We start from the raw sequence: 18673 nt of genomic DNA, 5'->3' as shown, positions 1-18673 counted from the left end.
ATATATATATATATATATATATATATATATATATATATATATATATATATATATATATATATATATATATATATATATATATATATATATATATATATATATATATATATATATATATATATATATATATATATATATATATATATATATATATATATATATATATATATATATATATATATATATATATATATATATATATATATATATATATATATATATATATATATATATATATATATATATATATATATATATATATATATATATATATATATATATATATATATATAGGGTGTTCCAAAAAAGTGAGCCCCCTAACTAAGATCGACTGTATCTCCGCAACCGTGTATCCTACAGCTTTGGAAAGCCGCTCATTAGAAAGAGCAATCGAATTCCATCCAGATAGGTCGTAATTCTGTTACATTGCTTGCACAACACGACCAGCATTGTGAAAAGCACAATTCAATACCAAATTCTTTGTGAAATATTTAGGGGTAACTGATATGGTTAAAATTTCTTCACATCTGACTGCATATTTCAGTTCACGTGCTTTTATTCATTCTTCGCGCGTGAACTTTTATCATAAAAAAATGCAGACTGAATGGATGACCTAGTTCAACCAGTATTTTGACCACTCCAATATCGGTCGTGCGTTGCCGTCAGCAATACACGTTTACCGCCGTCGCCGTGTTTCACCCGATCTCGCAACACATTTTGTTCTGGTCGTTCTCGGTGTAATACGTAATCATTCAGAGCCACACTAGGTAGTCTACTAGAACCGAAATTGACCGTTCTTTCCAACAAGGGGTCTTTCATTATCGTAGGACATACGGTTTTGGAGATAAAAGCAATAATAGTTAGGCGGGGCATACCGCCGTCGCCAAGTTTCACTCGATCTCGCAACACATTTTGTTCTGGTCGTTCTCGGTGTAATACGTGATCATTCAGAACCACACTAGGTAGCCTACTAGAACCGAAATTGACCGTTCTTTCCAACAAGGGGTCTCTCATTATCGTAGGACATACGGTTTCGGAGATAAAAGCAATATAAGTTTGGGGGCTCACTTTTTTGGAACACCCTGTATATATATACATATTGTATATATTATCTACTGCTACTCAACTTATAACGGTATGTTACGAGTTCTTATTATTTTATTTTTTGTTCTTCAGGAGAGCGCTCCAGCACATTCCGTCGAGGCCACCGAATGATGAGAGCGGCTCAACAGCCGTCTGGGAGCAGCACTGACGGCCATCGGTACTTCTCGGAGCCAACGAGGACATGGTTTAGGCGGAGAAGCTGGGGTCATGGCTGGGGCCGGACCGTTCGGTGGCAGACAGAGCCGCGGCGATTACGGCGGCCGACACGACGCCCAAGCCGCTCCCGTGTCGGGGGCAGCGGTTATTTTAAGGTCGGTCGTGAATGCTTTGTACATTCACCAGTGTAAACTAACGTCACAAGAGCCAAATGAGATGTGCGCAGGTCTCAGCTAGAATGTGACTGGTGGCCTTGGCCAGGGATGACAGGGCGCTAGTGATCGTCGAGATTTGTGATTGGTCGACTTTCGGCGGGATTAGGTAACGGTTGCATCATTTTCACTAGACGGACGACCTGTCGAAGGATGGACGACATCGGCGTGTTTTCCATGCTGCATGCTATGTACTTCACCTTTCATTTCATTTTACGGCTGGGGTTCGTGTTGATTTTGTTGGAAGCTAATCAATTACGACATTGCTTACAGGAGCCGTAGAGCTCGTTAAAAATGAGCATATGGTTAAAAGTAGTTCCGCTTAACGAGTCGGGTGGCGCAAATGCTGCAGGTGCAGGTGGTGTCCGTCCAACCCGGCGGCTGGCTGGGGTGTCGTCACTCCGCGGGCCGAAGACGACCTTCTTTAAGCTTTATTTGTCAAGTGGCATCATGTATGCGATCAACTAAGGTCAAATGGCAGCTTTTGTGAACCCATCATCACATTGTGATCTTTTTTCTGTTGCAAGGCTATGACAACAGCTAAGGTCATAAGTCGGGGTGCTGCCTCATGCGTCTTTACTTTTTCGTCGGTGCCTCGGATATGGGAGAGGGGGAGGGGGAGGTGGACGATCACGACGAACGCTGGTGATATTCAACGGAGGTGACTCGAGTCAGAGACTAACTTATCACTATTTATCGGGGACTAGAACCAAACCAAAGCTGAGATTTTGCTGCGGCGCGCGTGTTCTGGAGTGACGCGGTGTACTGACGGCTGCTCCGGCGGGCTGTGACACGGACGGTGACGACGCCTCACCGATACCGCTGGCACAGAGCCGAGGTCACGGTGTGGCGCCAGCAGGTGCCAGTAGCGCTGTGCCAGGCGCTCAGCCTGTATTCCTCTCGCGTAGATTTGGGCTTATGTTATGACGGTTGTACATTTGTTTATGGAAACAGGCGCACACCGCAAACTCACACAAAGGGAGAGAAAGAGAGGGAGAGAAAGCATACATACATATACATGCATTTATATATATATATATATATATATATATATATATATATATATATATATATATATATATATATATATATATATATATATATATATATATATATATATATATATATATATATATATATATATATATATATATATATATATATATATATATATATATATATATATATATATATGTGTGTGTGTGTGTGTGCCTGTGTGTGTGTTACAGGGAGTTTGAGAAATCCGTGAGTTTGCAAACTCCCTGACCCATCAGTGACTTTGCAAACTCACTAGGGAGTTTGCAAATTCACTAGGGAGTTTGCAAACTCACTGACCGGTCAGGGAGTTTGAGAAATTCCAGAGCGATTGGGCCAAATAAAATCAAATGTGTAAGATGAGGGTGGCATACGTGCCGTCCGTGATGTTAAAACAAAAGCGACTAGTGGTACGGCCTATATAACCGTCGCACGCTGACAAAAAGCTTACAGATCCTTCATTGTTTTACCGAAAAAAATGCTACTCGCGGCTATGTAGAGGGGAGGTTCGGAGCAACGTGCTCCTCCGTTCCGTCCTTTCCATCCTCAGCAATCAGGATACTGAAATCCTTCTCGTCCACGCCGAAACCCCCATTCCGGGCTGGACAGGCACCTTTATCTCATGCGGGCTGCTCCCTTGGAGCTGCACCGCTGCTCCCGAGGGAGCGCACCCCGTAGCCGGGTGCAAAGAGTGCTTCGGGGGGGGGGGGCTGGTCGGTCTGTCAATTCGGACGGGCTCAGCCCCGGCGACTCTGCATATAGGGTGTCTGCCCAGACCAATGTCTCCCCCTATAATTCCTATCATTCGTCCGACTCTGAAATGGTCTTGTCAGACCGAAAGGGCCTAACCCAACAAAACAAAAACAAACAAGCAACGTGCGCCAGTCGCAGCTGGGCTGGCTGCCAGCAGCGCCGGCTCTCGTTGACACGTCTATGACGAAGTGGGAATGGGCGTGAATTGATGCGTGTGCCTGTACTTTAGCATAAGTGACCAACAGTGAGCTGTTTCTACTTTGATATATTTAGCCTGACTCTGGAATAGCCACACTTGAGTGGAACGGGTCTAATTGGGACGTGAACTGAATAAATGTATAACTAAATAAAGCGGCGGTACATGCATGGGTAAATCACTGAGCAGTTTAAAATAAAAGAGGTATTTATGGTGTGCATATGATCTATAAGCTTTTTGTTAGCGTGCGAGGCCTTAGAGCTACCCTCCTTTGTTTTGACATCACGGACGGCACGTATGCCACCCACATGCTGCACACTTGTTTTTATTTGGCCCAATCACTCTGAAATTTCTCAAACTCCCTGACCGGTCAGTGAGTTTGCAAACTCCCTAGTGAATTTGTAAACTCCCTAGTGAGTTTGCAAACTCACGGATTTCTCAAACTCCCTGTAATATATATATATATATATATATATATATATATATATATATATATATATATATATATATATATATATATATATATATATATATATATATATATATATATATATATATATATATATATATATATATATATATATATATATATATATATATATATATATGGTTGTGTAGAATGGTAGCGTAGTTCCGCGCGCCTGATGGATCCTGTATGATCTGCAGATGGACGCCGAAATCCCAGGCCAAGCTGCGTCAAGTTAATTGTTGAAAAACGCGGTAAAATGTAGATAAGATAATCAACGCTAGAAATGAATGTTCCCCGCGACAATACAATTATTGAAATGACTGCGCCTGTATGTTTGTGTGGACGTGCCGCGGCGGCCGGCCCGGGGGCGGTTCGGACGGCAGCGCCCAGTTCATATCGAAAAGCCCATTGGCTAGGGTCACTTTGTAAAAGTGACTCAAAAGGGCAAATTGGTAACGTTGGCCTGGTGCGTAAAGCTCAAGCTACACTATCAGCCTTTTTTCGGTTTCTGTGGGATTTCGGTTTCCGCGTTTTTTTATTGGTTTCTGCGTTTTTTTCGCTCCGAGCGGCCTCAGTCTCCCACACAATAGGGAAAAGCTAAAATTATTGAGCGCTCGAAAAATTGAGTGGGTCCCATTATAAAGGAATAGGGGATACGATGGCATTTTACAATGCCTTTAGCGTCACTGTGGTCACCGATTTGACGGGGTATGAAACGCGCTATTAAAGGGACTATCCCACCTTCTAAAATGTTGTTAAAACCAGTTACATTGTGCCCGACTTTATAGATTGGATGACCAGGAAGGGTGCGTATTATTTAGGCCAGGGTTCATAATGTCCAGGGCACAATGTGTCCAGTGCTCGAAATGGCCAGTGCCTTGAATTGGCCCGTGTTCACATTGTCCAGGGATTACATGGTCCAAATGTGGCCAACTGGCTGCAGATAGGGTAAATTCAAAGAGGCCAGGGTTCATAATGTCCAGGGCACGATGTGTCCAGTGTTCGAAATGGCCAGGGTTCATAATGTCCAGGGTACGATGTGTCCAGTGTTCGAAATGGCCAGGGTTCATAATGTCCAGGGCACGATGTGTCCAGTGTTCAAAATGGCCAGTGCCTTGAATGGGCCAGAGTTCATGGTGTCCAGGGATTACATAGTCAACCCAACCCAACCCAACCCAACCAAACCTAACCTAACCTAACCTAACCTAACCTAACCTAACCTAACCTAACCTAACCTAACCTAACCTAACCTAACCTAACCTAAGGTAATGATGTTTGCCTACCGGGGATAAGGAAATAGTTTCTCGCATGAATAGATTGCAAGCAATAGTAAATCAAATATTTTTAGGTTAAGTGGTTATGCATCAGGCTTCAGGCCTTCGGCCTGAAGCCAGATACATAACCACTTAACCTAAAAATATTTGATTTACTATTGCCTGTAATCTCTCCTAAGGCATTGCCTTCGGCACTGCACTGCTTCGCATTGAGCTGGTTCCGTGTTTTTTACATAATGACGTCACTATCAGTGACTATGTAATCCCTGGACATTATGCACTCTGGCCCATTCAAGGCACTGGCCATTTTGAACACTGGACATATCGTGCCCTGGACATTATGAGCCCTGGCCATTTCGAACACTGGACACATCGTGTCCTGGACATTATGAACCCTGGCCATTTCGAACACTGGACACATCGTGCCCTGGACATTATGAACCCTGGCCTCTTTGAATATACCCTATCTGCAGCCAGTTGGCCGCATTTGGACCATGCAATCCCTGGACATTATGAACTCTGGCCCATTCAAGGCACTGGCCATTTCGACACTGGGCATATCGTACCCTGGACATTATGAACCCTGGCCAGAATGAATGCTCCCCACCAGGAACACGGTTCTGGCATTTATTTTTCATTAAACATCTTAGGCTTTCCATATTCCAAACACAAACTTTCAAATATGTGACGTCACAGCCCAAAATTACCTCCTTCCCCAGGCCACATTACTGTCATAAAGCTGATTGTTTTTACTCTGTAGGCACCACAACAAAGTTCAGACCAAGTTTTAAGCGATTTTTCAACGAACAAACCCATTTAAATCAGAATGACTAAACGAGGTGACGTCACACTAACGGTCGCTCCATGTTGAAGATAGGGCCTTGTACAAGGCCCATTTTCAAATGAAGGGAACGAATTTCTTCAACACCAAGAGGCCGTGGGGGTTGCAACCTAGATAGATCGTGGTTTCTGAACCTCGCCGCAAACTTGGCTATCTCAACTCAAACCCCATGTTAAAGGTGGGATAGTCCCTTTAATTGTAAGCTGTGCAGCCCTTATTTTTGTTTATTCATGCGGTTTCTGAAACGACAGAAATATGAACACTAAACAACATGCGATAAATTACAATCATAATGAATTTTAGAGGCAACAAGTACTGAAACAAATAAGCAAATCAATAATAGTAAGCACGGAACAATATAAAATAATAGCTTACCAAACGTTAGCCTCATCCAGCTTCGGTGACGGTCGTTCGAGTTCATTCAATCATATTAGCATCATTCGGACATCGCTCGATCGATTGTTTGGTTCGTTCGTTCGTTCGCATATACAATACAGTAAATACAATAATTCAGTTGCTCATGGCAAATCAAACTAAAATAAAACATGGCCGCACTTATCCTAAAACCCATTATCAATCAAAAATCATATTTTTTATTCTGTTCCTTTTGTTCATCTGGGTTCATCATCACCCATCCGCTAAGTTTTCCCACTTTTCACGCGCGTTTCGCTGCCGTGCGCTTCACTTAAAACATCAGCATGTACAACACCCTCCCCCGCCAGTGTTCCGTCTGCACCGGAACGCTACATCACTCATTAGTCGCTTAGTTCAAAACTGCGATCAGTTACGGCCGCTGAGACAGCCACGGATCTTGCACGGATCGGCCCTCCACAGGGCCCAATCTTATAAACGTCGTGAAATGGATATGGCAGCACTCTAAGGCAGAGCCCTGTTCGGGCAGCGCATCCTATTGTAAAATTTTGCACCACGCATGCGCAGTTGGGGTCTCTCGGGTGCCAAGCTCCGCCCTTCGGCGTATGACGTCACACGTGTGACGTAGGCTCGCGCAAAATCTTTCAGTTTTGCGCAAGAAGAAAATAGTAGCTGCAGGTGGCGAAAGTGGCGCGGATTAAAGTTTACCCTCATATATTTCTTATTGTAAGTGGTTAGTATGGTGTTGTTTTGGTATCATTATCTTTCTTTTCAGTGGCACATTGCTATTAACCACATTTGAACGCATTTTACTTAGTAACTGAACGAAACACACCAGTCCAACCGCGCCACGGTTCGCCGCGTGTCGCGTGGCCCTCGGCTTTGCGAACCGGCGGAGAGGGGGCGGAGCATGGGCGGAGCCAGGCGGGTGACATCATCGTATGTGTGACTTCACACTCAGCAAAATATTTTGCGCGGACCCGAACAGGGCTCTGGATATATAGTACGCAATCCTATAAAACGGGAGTGTCTAAAAAGCAGACGAGATTAGCAGACGAGCCCATGCTCAGTAACTACCGGACCGATTTTGATAATTCTTTCACCATTCAATAGCAGGGAACTTATATAGGTGCCGTTTTTCGGTTTTTGGCGATTGGTTCACTCTGACTGGACCAATCGGACCAAAATGGTCCAGAACCATACACCCCCTTAAAAGCAGACGAGCCCATGCTCCGAAACTACTGGACCGATTTCGATAAAACCTTCACCATTAGACGCGCCGTGGTCTGAAATGGTGCCGTTTTTGATAACTTTTTGATTGGTCAACCTTAAGTGGTCCAAATCGGTCCAAAACCCCTAAAATCTGTTGCAGACGAGCCCATGCTCCGAAACTACTGGACCGATTTAGATGATACCTTTACCATTAGACGCGCCGTGGTCTGAAACGGTGCCGTTTTTGATAATTTTTTGATTGGTCCACCCTAAGTGGTTCAAATCGGTCCAAAACCGCTAAAATCTGCAGACGAGCCCATGCTCCGAAACTACTGGACCGATTTCGATGAAACCTTAACCATTAGACGCGCCGTGGTCTGAAACGGTGCCGTTTTTGATACTTTTTTGATTGGTCCACCTTAAGTGGTCCAAATCGGTCCAAAACCCCTAAAATCTGTTGCAGACGAGCCCATGCTCCGAAACTACTGGACTGATTTCGATGAAACCTTCACCATTAGACGTGCCGTGGTCTGAAGCGGTGCCGTTTTTGATAATTTTTTGATTGGTCCACCCTAAGTGGTCCAAATCGGTCCAAAACCGCTAAAATCTGTTGCAGACGAGCCCATGCTCCGAAACTACTGAACCAATCTCGATGAAACCTTCACCATTAGACGCGCCGTGGTCGGAAACGGTGCCGTTTTTGATAATTTTTTTGATTGGTCCACCCTAAGTGGTTCAAATCGGTCCAAAACCGCTAAAATCTGCTGCAGACGAGCCCATGCTCCGAAACTACTGGACCGATTTCGATGAAACCTTCACCATTAGACGCGCCGTGGTCTGAAACGGTGCCGTTTTTGATACTTTTTTGATTGGTCCACCTTAAGTTGTCCAAATCGGTCCAAAACCCCTAAAATCTGTTGCAGACGAGCCCATGCTCCGAAATTACTGGACCGATTTCGATGAAACCTTCACCATTAGACGTGCCGTGGTCTGAAACGGTGCCGTTTTTGATAATTTTTGATTGGTCCACCCTAAGTGGTCCAAATCGGTCCAAAACCGCTAAGATCTGTTGCAGACTAGCCCATGCTCCGAAACTACTGGACCGATTTCGATGAAACCTTCACCATTAGACGCGCCGTGGTCTGAAACGGTGCCGTTTTTGATAATTTTGTGATTGGTTCACCCTAAGTGGTCCAAATCGGTCCAAAACCGCTAAAATCTGTTGCAGACGAGCCCATGCTTCGAAACTACTGGACCGATTTGGATGAAACCTTCAGCATTCGACGCGCTGTGGTCTGTAACGGTGCCGCTTTGGGATAATTTTTTGATCGGTCCACCCTAAGTGGTCCAAGGGGCGGCGGCCGTATTCACGTCGACTTCGTAAGTCGATTTTCTTTCGTAAGTACCTATAATTTGGTATTCACGTCGACACTTCTTAAGTTTTTATCGACGGAGTTCACGTGAATAAAAAAATTTGCTTAAGAAGTAGGTCAAACTTAAGAAAATTCTTACGAAAATGATCGACGTGAATACGGCCCCAAATCGGTTCAAGTACAGCCCAAAAATACGTTTTCATGTAGTCAACCGATGAGCTGGTTTCCGCAGCGCGGAGGTGCCCCAGGCCCAATTAGCATGCATTTATGCTCTAGTTTGGAAAGCAAAATGCATGACAATGGGTTTGGGGCACCTCTGTGCTGCAGAAATCTATCCAGTCTCTGACAAAGTACAAACGGGTTTTAGCCCGGCAGGCGGTGGGGCTAGGCACCTTCCGCGCGGTGGGGGGGGGCACTTTTTTGCCCCCCCGGCCCGTATCTCCGAAACTACTAGACGGATCCGGAAAATTCAAACGGCGTTCGATAGCCCTGTCAAATTTGTCGAAGGAAACCAAATTTCATTGACCTCGGGGTCACCGATGACGTCACAGGTCAGGTCAAAGATAAAATGTTTCACCGTTCACGGGGCTTCTAGGGAAAGCGCTATAACACCGAGTAAAACGCATTTTGTCGAAAATCAGCGATAAGGCGTCAGTTGTCTAGTACATATGTTGCTATTAGAGTTCACTGGTCATACCAGGTCAGGTCACAGGTCAGGTCACCAAAGGTCACCAAGGGTCACCACATGAGCCCAACTTTACTATGGTTATGCGATGCATGTTTTATGGCCAGTTTTTCATTTCCAACTCAATGGTGTTGGTTATAAGACCATCAGGTACGGTTTAGGTCACTTTCTGGTGGAGGTCAGGTCAAGGTCAGGTCAAAATAGGTCAAATTTCAAAGTTGATATTTTTGCATAAAATGGGTATCGATTCGATGCAGCTCGTCACGGGGAGTCTAATGGTGGTCTTTGTTTTGCGCTACGAGGTCTAGAATTGCTAAAAATTGAGTTTGAAAATTTGACGTCATCAATTTTAAACAGTTTTTTCGATATATCTTGGCCAAAAAAAGAGGTATCGATCTCAAATTTGGTATGTAGATAGAAGGAGGTAGGGGCTATCACATATAATCCGGTTTTTTCGAAATTCAAAAAAACTTTTTGGATTTTTCGGCTATTATATTCAAAAAATCTATTTTTTGATTTTTGGGGGTCAAAATAAAAAAAATCGAAAAACCGAAATAGCAGTTTTGTAGCCCTTTTAATTCCACACGTTTTATGTCTGAAACATTTTTCTGTATCTCTAAAGCTGTAGGCCTGACAGCTCTTCCCGCGAAACCTTTTTTTGGGTCGAAAATGGCAAAAATGACGTCACTCTGACGTCATTAGCGGCCAACCTATCATAGCTTTTGGAACAATTTTTGGTCACCATGTGCGCTAGCTGCTCCCGGGAGGGTACTGAAAGTTTGGTGACGATCGGCGCAGCGGTTCTCGAGATATATCGAAAAAACTAAAGGGGGGCAAAAAAATGCCCCCCCCCCCACCGCCTGGAAGGTTAGGCATTTTGGGCCGATTTGGACCACTTAGGGTGAACCAATAAAAAATTATCAAAAACGGCATCGTTTCAGACCACGGCGCGTCTAATGGTGAAGGTTTCATCTAAATCGGTCCAGTAGTTTCGGAGCATGGGCTCGTCTGCAACAGATTTTAGCGGTTTTGGACCGATTTGGACCACTTAGGGTGGACCAATCAAAAAATTATCCAAAACGGCACCGTTGTATACCACGGCGCGTCGAATGGTGAAGGTTTCATCGAAATCGGCTCAGTAGTTTCGGAGCATGGGCTCGTCTGCAACAGATCTTAGCGGTTTTGGACCGATTTGGACCACTTAGGGTGGACCAATCAAAAAAGTATCAAAAACGGCACCGTTTCAGACCACCGCGCGTCTAATGGTGAAGGTTTCATCGAAATCGGTCCAGTAGTTTCGGAGCATGGGCTCGTCTGCGACAGGTTTTAGCGGTTTTGGACCGATTTGGACCACTTAGGGTGGACCAATCAAAAAATTATCAAAAAAGGCACCATTTCAGACCACGGCGCGTCTAATGGTGAAGGTTTCATCGAAATCGGTCCAGTAGTTTCGGAGCATGGGCTCGTCTGCTTTTAAGGGGGTGTATGGTTCTGGACCATTTTGGTCCGATTGGTCCAGTCAGAGTGAACCAATCGCCAAAAAACAAAAAACGGCACCTATATAAGTTCCCTGCTATTGAATGGTGAAAGTATTATCAAAATCAATCCAGTAGTTACTGAGCATGGGCTCGTCTGCTAATCTCGTCTGCTTTTTAGACACTCCCTATAAAACTCTGTGAAATCAAAAAACACGGCACGCTCTTTACGGTATTGGTAGCCGCTGGTTTTGAGGATGCTGTAGACTGATTGTAACCGTGAGCAGCTGTGCACATCTCAAAACACCGACAATCATCAGCTGTTTGCGGTTTCAGCGGCATCCATTTCACGCCAGAATTTGTGGCGTACTTTGACGAGCTTCTCAGACAGTTTAATTGATTTAAGATAAATTCCATGTTTTTATGATACAAGTATGCAATATTTTACATTATGATATTTCTAAGATTAAGACATCCTCCACACATTAACTCATGATTTATTATAATGATGCTTATTAGGTATACAGACAACGATCAATTTCAAAATATATATTTCCAGGAACTAAATGCACACCAAAACACATAAAAACGAGTGGTCATCGTTTTATGGCTTTATTTTTCAAATTAAAAGGGGATTTTCAGAGGATTTTAGCACCAGTAACCGTCTTACCTTTTCGGCAGCCACTGCATTATAGAATCGGTATGGGTCTTAAGCCTATTCTCACGTCTTACGTATGACACAAATAACGGGCACTTCATGGCTTCTGATTAGATATTTAAATTAATGATGATATACCTTAGTTTGTCAAAAAATTATCAATGCCTACTCACTATTCGTATTTCCTCACTTTCTGTTTGGCAGTTACTGATCAGTGATCAATCTGTTGTTTCTCTTCCTGCATCTCGCTCTGACTTCTGAACCAAGTATTTTTCTTGATGTAGCTTTGATATGTAGACTGGGTACTTCAATCTTTTGAGGAATTGCTTTTTAGCTTTAGGCTAGGTAATAGGTACCAAGGGTATGCTTGAATAAGGGGGAAAATAAGCTGTAACTTGACCTAATTCACTTCATGTACGTAATCTTCGAATCTTAGTAGCTTTATCTTCAAGAAGGAAAATTTCAGGAGCTTATGACAAGAAGGAAAATAAGCAATATCTTAAATTGATCCAGTTAATGTACGTATCTTGATGCTCAAATTGTAGGAGCTTCATTGTCAACGGCATTACTTCAATTACTGAAAGAGTAGCCGAGCCATAATTAAATGATTATTTAAATAATTCTTTAACAAATTTATTGCAATTCCTTAAAGGGACCCTCCCACCTTCAAAAAAGTTAATGAATTGGCATGAAAGTGATGTCACTCGGTTCAGAAAGAGCAAAAACGAATATCTACCAAATTTCATCGAAAAATATTCACCGGTTTTCAAGATATTAGACTTTTGTTTACTTTTTGGGATCTCCGCTGTTCCTAGCGACTTTATTTGAAAGTGCGGCATTTGTTGCGCGCAAAGCAGCATATACCACCGCGTGCTACAAAACGTTTTAGTCAAACATTTAACGGACGTTCGAAAGCCTGATGACGTCATCAGATTCCCGTAATGGTTAAGAGATAGGGACCACGCTGGTCCCACCCTGCAAGTAAAGGGAAGAAATTTCTTGAACACCATAAAGCTGCGGGGGTTGCGACCAGGATAAATGGTGGTTTCTGAGCCTGGCCGCAAACTTGGCTATCTCAACTCAAAACTAATGTTAAGGTGGGAGGGTCCCTTTAACAGCAAATAAATGCAAATGATAAGTAGAAGAAACACTTTATTCACTCGATTTTCTGAGCGCGAGAATGTCCTCGCTGAAATTTATTTGGTCGGCAATCCACTTTTCAGGAGAATTCTTCAAGCATGTTGGAGTTTTCCATAGTTTGCTATCACGTTTTCCATAAATAATTTACTTTTTACACATATGTGTGTCTCTAAAAGAAATAAATGCCCCATAAAAATTAAAACACATAACTTTTGCTGTTCGCAAAAAGTACGCATAATTTCCAGTAGCGACGGCGACAAGACATTGACCAATCACGTTGCGTGTTTCCTGCTGGCGTTGATTTGTACTGTGTGCAAAATGACGTGAACAGAATTACCATACTATTCTCTTTATAAGATTGCGTGAATAGGGTGCCGTAAATATAGAGTGGCGTGGAATGATAGTACGGCATATAATATGCCGCATATTAGCCAAGGTCATCTATATAAGGTACAGTCACCACTCCCCCGCCGACCAATCAGAGACAGATCCTGAGTGACGTCACCCCTGATGCTCGCAAGGGGTAGGTACTCCATTCATTTGCAACGTAAAATTGACTAAGTTCATTTGAAGATTATTGATGGTACTCTACACATTCAAAAAACGCATCGAGCTTATTCTATATTACTATTTGAGGAGGGTGCGTCTGTCCGTTACCGAGGTCCCGACTTGGTGGTGCTTTGCGTGGACTACAGGCCAGACCGTTGCACTTAGCCCGGTGAAATTTGCACAACCTATAGATCAAGGATGCGCGACGTGCCTTTGAGGGGTCTGGGCTCGATCGGATTGATAGGGAGCGCGTGACACGTGCTCAAAAAGTGCACATTCGCGCCATAGACTTAACATGTATAAATCGGCTTGCAAAATCGGGCGAAAACGGCTAATTTTGGCCGACAAGGGTCCAGTCCCCGTGCAATATCTTGGTGACCAGGGGTCCGACCGGCACGGGGAAAACAGCATCGTGTAGATAACTGAATGGGCAATGGAATCGTGTGCGATACAGAGGATAGCACGCGCCACGTGCACCGGGGAGGGCACTTTTGTTGAAAAATTGCGGTTTTTAGCGGATTTTGGAATTGATTTTATTTTTAGGTGACCGTTAAACAGGGCGAGTTGGAACAACGCCTGTTGGCAAGAGAAGTGTACCGCCTATCATATAAAAATTGTGAAAAGCTGATTGATCCAAATCAAGGTGGTACAGCCCTCTGCAAACTGCGTGGTAGGTATTCTTTTTTCGACAAAACCGAGAACAACGCGAATACTGTGCTATCGGTTACTCAAAAATCGTAACAGCAAGACGCGCGAGACTCCGCACCTTAGATTGACATTATCATCGTGTTCATTTTCCATCAAGTTTGGCAACAAAACCCAAAAGTTTATATTTGCCCCTAAAACAAACTTTTGCATTTTGCTGTCACACAAGGCGTATACTTTGTTAAGTGATAAACCCATTCGAAGGAGTAGAGCATGGCGCATCTATTTGCAGTGAGTTCCGACCGACTGATAGCATAGCCTTTGAGCTATTATCGGTTTTGTCGAAAAAAGAATACCTACCACGCAGTCTGCTGAGGGCTGTACAAATCAAGGGAGAAAATGGTGTTTGTCAATTTTGTGTCACTTTGTTCATCAAAATGGCTTTGCTCCATGATCTGATGTAGCTGGCAATTAAAAATGGCACCGTTGGAAAGAGCATTCAATTCTGACCAAGGTTGAGTCTTCATTTTTGCATGATGAGCAACAGTATTCTTAAAAATGTAAATTTTCTAAACCATTGCATCGTCATTTTTAGCGAAATTCATCGATGGCCCTCAAAAGACTCCACGCCAGTTTTCGAATCATTCTAAAGTAGAACGCATGATAATACGACACGGACACCTCGATGTGATGTATCTTTTTTATTACAAAATGCTTGGCCGTCAAAAAGCAATCGAACGAAATGGATAGGTACCAGCGAAATCGACACAGACCAACCCAATACCCACGGGTAAAAATAACCCTTCTTTGCGTTGCGGAGCACGCGGGTAACCCTAGTATTTTCACTGTGAATAAATCATTTTTCACTAAGTTTTTAGATATGGTATAGGTTTAAGTTACAACTTTATTACAATATTTTTAATTATTTGAAACTGTTTCAAAATAATATTTTCAAAAATGGCAGCTGTTGGCAAGTAGCTTGGGAGCGATTGTGGCGCACCACGCCATTATTGTCCTGAGGCCCCCTTATTGATGTCATCAAAAGTGGAGTGACATGGGCCTGATATTAGCGTCCTAATCTGAATACGCTCTTGTAGTGTCAGTGAGAGTTTGTGGTGAGGTGATGACTGGTGAGGTGACTTTTAGCTTTTGTCACTTGTCTGTTAGAGAATGCATGATTGAATCAAAGAATCTAAGCACGCCTTTCTAGGAAGCACACCTTGTTGACTGGTCTGTGGTACGTCAGACCGCTTCCAGTTCTTAGTTCCACCGAACGGACCCGGCCGTCCTCACCCGGCATGGTGCGCACGACGGTCGCCAGAGGCCAGTACCCACGTGGTGCCTGATTTTCCACCATTAGAACGACATCTCCAACTTGCAGATTATCTGACTCGCGTGCCCATTTTTCACGCCGCATCAGGGTCGGCAGGTATTCTTTTCTCCATCTTTGCCAGAAATGGTTTGCCAGCGATTGTGCAATGTGCATGTTTCCATCTTTTCTTGCTCAGAAGATCGGAGCCATCAAATATTCCTGGTGGCAGACACACTCCTGATGGGCCGAGCAGGAAGTGATTCGGAGTCAGAGGCTCTGAATCCTTTGCATCACCGCTGCAGTATGTAATCGGTTGACCGTTGAGAATGCTCTCAATTTCCGCCAGTGCAGTGTACAGAACTTGGTCTGTGACAACCTGTTCGCCTAAAATGACCCTCAGCCTTCGTTTTACAGATGCGACCAGGCGCTCCCATACGCCACCCATGTGGCTCGCCGTGGGGGGATTAAAATGCCACTCGATGATAAAATGCCACTTTCAATTTTTACAGAGATAACGAAATCAATGTTTGCTCTGTACTCTAGCAAGATTTGTTGTTCTTTTTCTGAAATGGCTTTGCCTTGAGTGGTTACCTGGCTTTTCAGTGAGAGACTTGAATTGGTTACCCACGGGTGTGGACGAGTTGGCGACTTTATGACCTCTGGCCAAGGTGTGGACTACACACTACACAGACCATGTCATTATCGATGTCCTGCTCAGCGGTACCCATGACCCCGACATTGCACGCGATGTGCTAGGGTCCGACTCACTCCTGTCCAAACCTGTGAACGATGTGATCGCCCTTGTTGAAGGGAAAGAGATGGCCAGGAACGCTCTGCCAAATGCGTCATTGTCTGCAGTGTCTTCGTTCCGCCGCCAGACTCACCCCACGCCAGCACCGCCAGGTTCTGACCGTCGTCCCCCTGATCGGACACAGCGGGCTCCCTGCCCGGGGTGCGGAAAGTCCTACGCCCTCTTCTCTGAAGGGGCTCGCGGCTGGAACACCAGGCCTCATCAGGTATGCCTGGACTGCTTTCGCCTTTAACGCCAGCAGAAGCCTCGCCCTCCGGTTCGCTCTGCAACTGCTTCATCCGTGCACGTAGGTGAAACAGATGCGCCTGTCGTGGCACAAGTCACCGCCACCCACACTGACAACGGGGAGCCGACACTCGATCACCATGTTTTCAGTGACGGAACATGGCGGAGGGCCAAGCTTCCGGCCCACCCCGAGTACGAGTGCAGATTCACACCGACGACTCTCCGGCGGGCGATGACCCCCCCCCCCCTCGTCCCATCAGCATCGACGCCGTGGCGGATTCTGGTGCGCAGTCAGATCTGCTGCCGCTGGAAGCATTCCTCGCTGCGGGTCTCCAGCGCAGTGGCCTTCGCCCTGTCACTTTGAGCGTGTCAGCGGCCAACCGCTCGTCAATCCAGATCGAGGGCGCTTTCCTCGCCCGAATTGTTGGTCGCTCACCCCGCGGGGATGCTGTCGAGTGCCGGTCCATGTCAGCAGTGCAGTCCGGGACATGTATCTATCCCACTCAACCATGCTGAGTCTGGGGATCGTCGGGGAGGACTTCCCCGCTGTGGGCATCGCTGATACCCAGCCTCACCGCGGCGACGTCTCGACTTGGGTCACCTGCGAGACTTCTTCCCTAAGTGCAACCCGGGAGCTTGGTGCTGGATGCGTCCACCCATCAGACTCCCACCTAAATTTAGAGACCACTGACACCTGTAAGAGGAGTCAGATGTACTGTGGGGTGTCAAAATTTTTATCAGTGTGCCCGTGGAAAACTCGGGATAGTCCCCCGGAGAACTCGAGATAGTGCCCCCGCGGACTTTGGGATGGAAATAAATGGACAATACTAAACTAAAAAACCCGATGCGAGAGACAGAAATGGGCCTCCGGGAGACCCCGAAAACGGTACCCTATTCCGATAGACCTTCTGGATGGTGCCCCCTTAGGAGACCTCTGGGTTGAAGCTCCCGTCGGTGACCTCCGTGATGAATTAAAAAAAAAACGTGATGGTGCCCCTGGGAGGCCCAAGGGGGGCCATGGCCCCCATGGCCCTCCTTCTGGATCCGCCACTGAAATGATCTGACCCAAGATCTGACCTAAAAACGACCAAAAGCCTTCCTTCATTGTCCGAAAACCACTGACAGTTGATAGCTCAATGACACTAGAGCCGTGCATAAGGAGGCGTGAAAACACCCTCCTCATCTCGATCTATTACGAGAGGACCATGTCATGGCGTGAGAAAGGTGTTCTCAAAATAGATGACACTGTATGCATGAGTAAATAATCCGCGCCCGTTGGGCTATTGGCGGACCCTACCACCTGATGGGGTGGTGCAGCTGTTTCGCCCTCCACCTGAGATCTCGGAAAGTTACCGACCGATTTTGAAAATTTAAAGAACGTTCGATAGCCCCACCAGGGAACTACCTTGTTCCAGGTTTCGTTGACCTAGGTGCAACCCATGACGTCACAACTCAGGTCAAAGGTCGCATTTTTTCACCGATTTAGTCTAAGGAATGCGGTACAGTCAGTTAACATATCAAATAAAAGGCATGCTATCGTAAAACATCGATGGAGCTTTGGTTGCCTAATACATATGCTACCTTAACGCCAACGCAAACGTCGCAAACAAAAACAATAAACAAACGCACGCCTGCCGCAAACCGCAAAAAAACGCAAAAACACTGCAAAAAATAAAACCGCCCGCGTCGCGCTCCCGCTAACCACCAACCGAAAACGCCTAAAAATCGCCCGCCCGCCGCCGAAAGCAAACACCGCATAAAAGAAACGAAAAAGCGGCCGCCAACTGCAAACGAATTTAACACCGCAAACGACGCAAAAAAACGCCCGCATCGCCCGCCCGCCCGCCGCCAAACACAAACACCTTAAAAAAAAACACAAAACGCTCTCCCGCCGCAAAACGCAAACACCGCAAATCGCGCAAAACGCTCGCCCGAAACGCCAACGCAACGACTGGCATACCGTTAGGATTCCAGAGATTCAGCAGCTTTTTGGTCATTTTCACAAATCGAAAAGAGATCTGCAAAAATCTCCTAGATGGAAGCGCCCAACTAAAAAACGGATGGCACGTGCCCCCGACTTCCTTCAGGTCAATCGTCATTGGGGTCACCTAACGCATTGACGACCGGCTGGGTGGACTAAACATTGTGCCAAGACATGTGGGTAATTGTCAAAGAG

At 45.1% G+C, this 18673-nt stretch overlaps 1 protein-coding gene across 1 annotated transcript in view; it reads left to right on the top strand.

Moving 5' to 3' along the window:
• Window positions 1-2494, top strand: part of LOC122385549 (putative transcription factor capicua) — a 122687-nt gene extending 120193 nt beyond the window's left edge. The window contains exon 7 of the mRNA XM_043373895.1: window positions 1177-2494. Coding sequence (XP_043229830.1) covers window positions 1177-1215 — 39 coding nt within the window. The 3' untranslated portion in view covers window positions 1216-2494. The remainder of the gene's footprint in view (window positions 1-1176) is intronic.
• The last annotated feature ends 16179 nt before the right edge of the window (window positions 2495-18673 follow it).

This window comes from Amphibalanus amphitrite, unplaced genomic scaffold (assembly GCF_019059575.1).
Source record: "Amphibalanus amphitrite isolate SeventyFive unplaced genomic scaffold, NRLGWU_Aamphi_draft 000222F_arrow, whole genome shotgun sequence".
Classification (NCBI taxonomy): Eukaryota; Metazoa; Arthropoda; class Thecostraca; order Balanomorpha; family Balanidae; genus Amphibalanus; species Amphibalanus amphitrite.
Note: the sequence above shows the minus strand (reverse complement) of the source record. Positions and strands in the feature narration are given on the sequence as shown.